Genomic DNA, 9,451 nt, shown 5'->3' with positions numbered 1-9,451 from the left:
GATTCTTCTTTTCTAACCCAAAGGAAGTAGCCCTAGGTTTTCAAAAGCAGTTTATAATTTGTGCGCTTCTGCTTTTGGTGAGTCTTCAGCATTACTTAGAATTCAGCGGCCATTTAGAGTATTGTGCTGAATACTCAAAATAATTTAGTACATCTTAGGGGGGAAAAAAAAAAAGATCTTTATGTTTTGATTCTTAAATCCCAAGTGCAGAGAGAAGATTACCAAGGTGTCAAGGATACATGGTGAAAAGAGAGCCAACTGACATTAGCTATGTATTTCCTGAAACACAACTGACTCTATTAAGAATTTTTCTATGGTCTCTTCCTTTGGGCTCCTTTACCTCAAACTTCTTTTCTCTTTCCTCTCCTTCACCCCATTGTCCTGTGTTTGCATCTTGAATTACAGTGTTATGCTTACTGTGTCTTTTCCTCGCTTTCAGTTCTGCTGCTGTTCCCTCTATTGTATTCTTGCATGTGCACAAAACCAAAGTGTATCTCTGCTGATAATTCTCTGCTCTGAACCTGAAATTCACACTTTGGAGTGATGATCACCCTTCCTTTCACTTCACTTTTTATTTTCTTGCATGTTTTAATCGTGTTCCTACTGCAGCCTCACTTAGTACATCATGTGAGTGATAGCCAGACTCTAATCAGCATGCTCTATGACAGATTAAATGGGGCTTTACTGCTGGTGATTCAAGCACTGAAAAATTAAGTCACTCTTTGTCTCTTCCATTTCTTCCTGCATTGTTTTACCAGCCCACTTCGAGCTGCTCCTCCCCATCCTCCCTTGCTAGCGAGGCCTGCTCACTGCCTGCAGGGCATCTTTCCAGCAGAGGACAGACCTCTGCCCGCACGTGCTGATCTGAGAGACTGTGGAGATGCCGTTCCTGACTCTGCATCTTTCAGCCTCTTTAGAGTGTTGGTAAAGGGCTGCACAGCCAGCACCACCTATGCAAGGGCCTAAATCCAGGATGGAGACCCGCAGCAGAAGGATGTGCTGCAGGTTGATGATTAATCCTTTTGTAACTTGCATGAATTGCTACTTGTAGCCGAACCTGACCCATAACGTTACTGTTAAAGAGATTTTTGTCCCTTTTATAGACTTCTGCAGGCTCACTTGAGCATGTGTATAGGGAAGATGCTAGCAGACCAACTTACAAGCTTCTGTTTAAAACCTCTGCTGTTTGAGTCCGATGACGTCCTGGTGCAGTGTGTGACGTCCCATTCGTTGATCCTTGCCCTGAGTTCCAGCATACCCAGGAGCCTCCTATGCAGAGACAAGCCTGCCGGAGAATACTGTGGGTTTCCTTGTCTTTATTATGCCAACAGATATGCACTGTGACTTCATGTATGCAAACTTTCCACTTCCACTCTCGGTCTGCGCTGAGTTTTACCATCGCACTCACCTGGAGTCCAAGTTGGCCTCTGTCTCTACCAGATTGCAATATACATTTTTCTCCTCCTTTCCAGCAACTAAGACGCTGCAGCCTCTCAACACACCTCTTCTTGCCCTATTCCAGAACAGGAACACTTTAACCTGTCACTGCACTTCTGAGTCTGCTCACTGAAACTGTTCTTGGAAGGGTATTTGGTGACTTTGTCCAAAGCAATATACAGACTTTGGATTTTATTGCTGAAGAGGGAAGACAACCAACTTTTTCATTCTGGTGCTAGAACACTCTCCAGTGGTGCTTTCACAGTTGTGAAGCCTTTGCTTGAATAGTACACACAAGTATACATGTGTATGTGTGCGTGTGCATGCATATGTATAAAAATGTTTGGGGAGTTTCTGCATTTCAAAAGATCTGAGCCCATGTTTGTCTTTATATTGTTGGCCTTAACCTAGCTCTTGGATACTGCGTCTATCTTGCTGCTGTTTTCTATATGAAGCTGGTTTGGAGGAAACAAAAGATTATTTGGTCCCCCTGTAAAAATCTTGGATGATGTTGATCTTCATACAGTGTTGTTCAGGGGTGAGATTTTATTTTTCTAGTATTTTTCCTACTGTAAAAACTGCTGGAGTGTATGGAACGGAAAAGTTCTTTACAAAATGGTCTGATCAAGGATTGAGCATTACTTAATAATACCAACAGTTAATGATCAGGTGGGATATAAATGAGCTCCGTTTCCAGACCTTTTCCATTACCTACCTTCCCTTGAAAACACCCAGGTACTTTTTAATTTGGATATGGGCTTGTTAGGCATGTTCTGAGACTTTGCAGAGACTTTGAATGATTTTGCTGTTCTGAATTGGGAAGAATTTGGATTCTAGAGTCTGATTCCAGTTCTGCAGTCTGGGTAGTTTAGCAGTTGTGACAAATGTTATGCACATATCTATTTGATGGGATAGAGAGAATTGGTAGAACAAGTTGCTGATTTCTGAAGGTCATCATATCTTTTTGCATAAAATCTTAGACGTTAAATTGGTCACTGTGGCAATGTGGAAAAAAACTCATTGCAGGCATATGTAGGCCAGATTCACTGAATTTTAGGCTGTCTGCTCAAGTGACAAATTTGGCCTGTGAATGTTTTATTCCCATTCCCTCTTCTTGGGTGATGGGAACATCTGTAAAACACTGCTGAACTCACTGGGTTCCTTAAAACAGGGCAGCTGGAATCAAGGGCTTGTGTTGCCTGTGGATGCTGCTATATTTTTTTCTTCCAAGCATCATTCCTGGAAATAACTGTGGTCTTAACCTCTTTCACAGACATTTCTTACAAAGGCTAAAAAGGGCCAATTTGGCCAATACTTTTTTGGGGTTGTTTTGGGTTTTTGGGGGGGGGGGCATTGTTTTTGTTTTTTTTTTTTTTTAAATATACATTGCATACAGAAATTATCATCACTGTGTCCTGTGGTGGGAGTAAGGGACAGAGTACTTTTGGATGTAGTGGGTATCTAGAGAGGGTGAGGAGGGCAATTTGAGTCATAAACCTTATTTCCTGTGAAAGAAATACTATGTCATGTGTGTATACTTGTTTGGGGAGCTCTAACACTGTACAGTTTAGTTAAATGCGCTCCAAGGGAGGAGAAGCTGTTCCTCAGAGGTTTTTATTTCATGCTTTGTGTTTAAAGAGGAATATTTTTCTTTAAAAAATAAAAACAGATAAGTTTTCACCTTAGTGTGATTGTATTTCTTGGGGAGCTGAGTATTTTTGGGGGAAAGGGAGGCAGTATTTGTGCTTGTGTGCGTCTGGTCAAATTAACATAGATCTCTTCACTCTTTCAAAGCTAGCAAGAACTAAAAGAAAGGACAAAGCTTTGTGAGCTTCCCCAAAGCAAGGAGAAGCTCATGACCATGAGTTGGAGATGGAAGAGGAAGGGGCAGTACATTGTTACGCTTTGAAGGCTTTCCATCGGTTAAAAGGGAAGTCATCTCCTGCCATTAACTGATGTTCTGAACTTCTGCCCGGATGCAGCTGCACCCCCGTAGGAACCTTGCTGTCTTGAACTGTAGGTTAGGGACTGTCATTTACATACCTGTTTCCAGAGAACTGTGACCTCAGCTGATGACTGTAGGGTCACGTGGTAACACCGTTACTATTTCATTTTGTCTGGATTTTCAGTACTTTGGAAGGTGGGGAGGGGGGGTTGTAAGGGAGGTGCTGAATGCAGGTGCTTTGGTCCTGAAGCAGTCATCTTCCCAGTGTGCATATGTCAGCAAGAAAGCCAAGAGGATTATTTAGATGGGTAAGGACTGTGCATGTGTAAGGGGTGTTCAGTGAAGCCCCAGAATTCGTTCCAACATACGCACGGTCACAAAGTTTCAGAGCAGTCAAGTTGTATGCACACCTTACACTTTGCATTCATTTAGCAGTTAAGGGATTTTTTTCCTCTGTGAGATGGAGGCTGAGAGTCTTTCCAAGATTTTGGTGTTATGTGTTATCTTCTTTAATTTATGTTTTGTTTTGTAATGTAAATTAAGAAACAGGTGGCATAAGCTTTTAGACATAGGCTTTCTAAGCACAAGCTTCAAAGGCTGTAGTTTTCCTCCATTTACACTTTTATGACTCATGTTTTACTTTGTTAGAATGTGCTGCTAATTTGTTTTAGGACCTGGCAAAGTATTCTGTCTTGTCTTTAAATACCTGGACAAGTTCAGTGTATTGCTATGCAGGAGGGGATGCACTTCTTGGGCACTCTTCCTTTCTCCCCCTCTTCTTTCAGTGGCAGAGACCTGTTTGGTTCTGCAGCCTGTTTTTATTTTCAACAGTGGTGTTCTGTTTACTTTCTTTTCCATTGCACAGGGCTAGCAGAAAAAGAACTAAACTGTGGTCATACAGGTGAGTCTTCCAGTGCTCCATCAAAGAGCTTCCTTCTCCTGCGGTTGGCAGGTTTGGTACAACCAGTAGGGACGTTTCATTCTTAATAGTTCAAATATTTCCATCTAGCCCAGCGAAGGCTTTCCGTTCAAAGATCTGTACGGTATTTTTAAACTGAGACATGACCTATAGAGCTACTGGTGGTAGTTTTTGTGAAGGGAGAACAAGAGCCTGATAGTCATCAATGTTTTCCTTCTGTTCCTTAGCTCTGTACAACTTTTGGAAAGAGGAACTGATTCCTTCCAGACTAGTGAGTCATGATATTTTTTTTTTACTTGAGGGCTGTTGGTGGTTTTTGATTGTTTTTTTTTTTAATTAATTAAGGGTGGTCAAAGAAACACCTTTAAAGGAGGACGTGGTGTTTAATGAGCTTACTCCAAAGGCAGTTACCAATCATTCCGCTAACAATTCTTCACATACGGGCGTATTTCGAAGCGTTGGGTGAATCGCGGTGCCTGCACGACTGCGACACCGATAAAAGCCAGACGGCTGCGGCACGGGGCTCCGCTCCGCCGTTCCCCTCGCTACCTGCAAGGCCCGGCTCCCGCTCCCCCTCGCGGCCATGATGCCGGGGTACCGGCTGGGCGCGCGGTGACGGCGTGCGGGGCCCCAAGAGCCGGACGCCCTGGCGCCCTAAGGGACAGGCTTGCAGCTGAGCCCCCCATCCCGCCCGAACGGTAAGAGCCGGTATATTCGCCTGGTTTGACCGCAGGTGCTTCCCCGGGGCCCCGCCGCAGCCTTTCTGCCCCTGCCCCGGGCTCCGCTCCCCGCCCCCCCGCCGCCGCCGCCTTTGACCCGCTCCTCGGTATTTGGGTTTGCGAAGCCGAAGCGACGTCCTGACCCGCCCGCGACCCCCAACGGGCCGGGAAGGGGGGGGGGGGGGCGGGCGGGCAGAGGGTTTAGAAAGGCGGCGGCGGGGCTCGGGGCGCGGGGCCATGGGGGAAGCGGAGCCGGGCCGCGCGGCGGCGGGCAGCCCGGGCGCGGCGGAGGCCCTGCAGAAGCCGCCGTACTCCTACGTGGCGCTGATCGCCATGGCCATCCGCGCCAGCCCCGAGCAGCGGCTGCCCCTCAGCGGCATCTATGCCTACATCGCGGGGCGCTTCCCCTACTACCGCGGCGGCCCCAAGGGCTGGCAGAACAGCGTCCGCCACAACCTCAGCCTCAACCCCTGCTTCCGCCGCCTGCCCCGCCGCGGCGGCCCCGCCGGCCCCCGCCGCGGCGGCGACTGGGTGCTGGACCCCGCCTTCCAGGACATGTTCCCGGGGGGCGACTACCGCCGCCGCCGCCGCCCGCACCGCCCGACCCCGCCGCCGCCGCCCCCCGCCACCGCGCCCTGTCCGCCGCCGCCGCTGCCGCCGCCGCTTCCCCCGCCGCTTCCCGCCGGCTGCCGGCACGGCCCCTGCGCCGCGCTGCCGCTGCCCCGCGGGTGCTGCTGCCCCGAGCTGCCCGGCTGGGGCCCGCCCGCCCTCCTGGCGCCGCCGCAGGGGCTGCCCGCCTGGCCGCTCCCCAGCCCCGCGGACCTGGGCCTGGGAAGGAGCTGCGACCCGGGGGCGACGCTGCCCCCCGCCTTCAAGTGAGCCCCCGGGCCGGGCGCCGCGGGGCAGCGCTCGGACCGGCTTCCCGCGGCGGGTTCCGGGGTGCTTTTGCATCTCGACCGGATCCCTGGGAAAGCGGCTTCAGCACGCTCAGCTATGGGGAAGGCGGGCCCAAGAAGTTCCTGTCGGCACAGCAGCTCTGCAGCTGTCTGAAGCCGTTCTTCGGTGGAGAGAGCTGCGGTGACTGAGATGTGCCACCCTGTTCCTCCCCTGTGCTGCGAGGAGTGTGACCTGTGCTCCTGCACCGCTTCAGCCGGTTTGGATTTGGGTGGTTGGGCGGGGATTATGATTTTGTTGTTTGAACCTTCAGGCACGCCTGAAAGGGAGCTGCTGCACTTGAGCAAGCTCATCAGTATCTCGTGTCTTCTCGAATCTGAACGTACATGAAGAGTCCTGTAGATGCTGGTCCTTGCAAGAGTGAAGCTTGGTTCATGCAGGGAAATTATTTTTTCAAGTGCCCTTAAACTCATCTTGAAGCTTTTCTTCCAAGGTTTATGAAAAAGCAATATATATGTTTTTTGGTTTGGGGGGAAAAAAACCCACCACCACCAAGACACAAAACCCAGAGATCTTCAGAGTAATACTGGGGATCTTGTGGTTTTGTATTTAAAGTGAATATATATGGGATTTTTCATACAGTAAGGCATTATTTTATATTGTTGCTTGTTATATATGTTTACATATGTTCATTGTTAACATTTTTCTCATAAATGATGCTATAATTACTGTGTAAGGTCTTTTCCCCTTTTAATTCCAGAGGGAGTAGTTTCTATGTGTTTCCCTCAGAATAAGGGTTCAGAGATAAAATACGCATCAAATAAGAACTGTTTAAGGGAGAAGAGTTGAAATACTGTTATGTGAAGAGCAGCACTTGCTTTATATTTTATGACTTGTTTAATAAATAGTACTTCATAAGAGTTGTGGCTTCAGAAAGTACTTAAACTATTTTGACGCTTCCTTGATGATCCTTGAAAGAAGGTGCAACTTTAGTCTAGTTTTATAGTTATCTTACACGTCCTTATACTTACGAAGTGATTCAGAATGTCATCTTTAAATTCTAGCATGGAAATACTGTTAATTTAGCTGGGGCAACAACTTCACAGTAGTTCTTACAGGATGCCAATGCACTAAAGATACTGCAGTTTTATGATTTTTCAGGTTGCTTTTTGTTTCCTTTTGGTTTCGTTTTTCATGTAGCTCCTAATAATCTTGAAGATTTAAACCACTTGCTGTGCTTTGAAAAACTGTATTTGAACTGTGGTTATAAAATCAGTTCAGTGCCCAAAGTGGAGTTCAAGTGCGTAAGAATGGTTGCTTTTTGAAGCTGCTGATAAGTCTGTATGTAATTGCAACAAATTCTTCTGGGTTTTTTGTTTTAAATAATGCATGGCTCTATTTTGGCAAAGTTTTTAAGTCCCTGCTGTGGTTTAGAGCATATGTAAACAATACATGTATGTGAAACTACAGCTGCTGCTGAATTTTGGGTATTGAGTTTGACCTCTGCACTGCCATTAATTCCACTGTGCACAGAATTATGAAAATAGGAAGAGTTTCTGAAAGTCTGACTTTGTGTGTGCTTCTCACAGGTGGTTTTATCAGCTAAGCACCATATGGCGGTCATTGAATATGATGATGTTTCAGCTGATGTCTTTTCTGTAAAACAGACCTTACTCTTTGGAGCTTGAAAGAGTAATAACTGTTTTCTTCTAAAGGACTCCCATTTTATTCTAAAATAATGAATGGAGGTGTGCGTACAAAGAACAAATCAATCTGTTTTCTTGGGTAATTGTTTTGGTTCAAATAGGATTGCTTTCAGGGTATGGTATAGTTGGTGTTAGTACAAATAGACACAGTATTTCTTCTTCCTATTGCATTGTAGGTAATAGGTAAAGAGTGAAAATGTCCGGTGTCATATGTGAAATTTCTTGTGCACTCATGCATTAACTAATTGTTTGCCCAAGTATTAACTAATTGTTTGCTCATGCATAAACTAACTTTGCCCTCCTGTATGAACCGGTTGTGTGCTTATGCCTGAACTTTAAGCTCATGCATGGACTCGTAATGTCTTCAGGCATAAACTAACCGCTTGTGTGTAAACTAATGGTGCCACTGTGCTTTCAGAGTACGGTGTAACCAGTCTTAGTAAGATGGACCTGGACCCTGATAGTATCTTCTTTCTACTTTATTGTGTAGATAACTTGTGAAGAGTGAAAGTGTGTGCTTTTGTGTACGTGTCTGCTTTTGTGCATGGGTCTCCAGAGCCAGAAGTAGAAGAAAATCAAGTCTTGGAGGAGACTTGCTCAGAGTTTTCTCTATGGCCTTGGCTGTAGTGCCACTGGGACAGGCACCCTCACTTACTGGCTCCATCACACCCCATCCCCACGAAGAACGGGATTTTCTGATTCTTTCCCAGGTAAAGGTCCAGTGCATGGGGTCTCCTTGGACACCCTGTGGTGGCCCTGTTGCAGGCAACACAGTCTTGACTCGGGGAACTTTTGCAGAATTAAATTTATTGCCAGCTAGTATCTAACTTCTGGTCACTGATTTAGGTTCTGGGGAAAAAACCCATAAACAATCATACACTTGGGGAAATTGCTCTCCTCCTCTTCCCCAGGCTCAGTTTAAGCCAAACACCTGTACTTCTGCTTCCTAGGCTCAGCTTCCCTTGTTTTTGCCTAGAGTTGTGCTCAATCCATCCCCGTTCCTTTGGGGAGGTGGCAGGTGGAGCAGGAGGTTGATTGCCTGCATAAGGATGTCCGTATGCTGCTCTTGATGCTTCTTACTGGGCTCCTGTCACCTGTGGGCTGCAGGCTCTCAGCAGGGTGTCTTGGTCCCAGTCTGGGTCATATTAATTGCGCTAATTGTGCCCTCCTGTGCAAATGCAGCAAAGGCTGCAGTTCACGCCCCGTGCAGGCTGCAAAGCGGGGGCTTTTTGAGAAGGCCTCTCTTTTTTTGTTCTGTGGAATACCTTCTGCTGGAGAGGGGCAACAGCTGCTGCAGTTTCTGAAGGGCCAGTTAATCATTTTTCTCTGGGAGCCTCGCGTTACCCAAAGGTCCAGGGTCAGCCGGGGGGTGCGGTGCCCTCCCCTCAGCCTGCCCAGGCACCTGGGAGCACGTGCAGCTGCAGCTCGTCTGTGCTAACGAGAGCCAGAAGCTTCTTTGCGGGCACCGCTGGTCTCAGTGAGTTGTGGTGGGGCTGAGCGGCCCTCCCTGCACCAGCCACCCACGCTCGCCTGAGCCTGTGGGTCACTGCTAGCCCCTGGTTTCTGCCAGGTGTGTAGTGGGGAAGCCAGGCCTGAACCGGCGGTTGCTTTTGGAGCAAAGCTGCCTGTGATGGCGGCGGCTGCCCGGCGGGGGATGGACTGGGGTGAGTGATGGCAACTTCTTATTTCCGTAATGGCCCGTTTTATGACCTGGCACCCTCATGCTGCGTCACGTGAGGGGAGCTTTCTGCCTTCCCTGTTGTGGGTGCTGTCTTGTGTGCGCTCCCACAACGTGCGTAGATATGGCTACTTTTCTGTGCCTTTAAGTACA

The 9,451-nt window shown here is 47.6% G+C and overlaps 1 protein-coding gene across 1 annotated transcript; it reads left to right on the top strand.

Annotated features, from left to right (window-relative positions):
* Positions 1 to 5,257: 5,257 nt before the first annotated feature.
* Positions 5,258 to 5,899, top strand: LOC309412454 (forkhead box protein L2-like; the record flags this gene model as incomplete). Its single annotated transcript, XM_082009357.1, has 1 exon — positions 5,258 to 5,899. The coding sequence occupies one exon, from the start codon at positions 5,258 to 5,260 to the stop codon at positions 5,897 to 5,899; it is 642 nt and encodes a 213-aa protein (XP_081865483.1).
* Between the last annotated feature and the right edge of the window lie 3,552 nt (positions 5,900 to 9,451).

This window comes from Phaethon aethereus (assembly GCF_964289735.1).
Source record: "Phaethon aethereus genome assembly, chromosome: 21".
Classification (NCBI taxonomy): domain Eukaryota; kingdom Metazoa; phylum Chordata; class Aves; order Phaethontiformes; family Phaethontidae; genus Phaethon; species Phaethon aethereus.
Note: the sequence above shows the minus strand (reverse complement) of the source record. Positions and strands in the feature narration are given on the sequence as shown.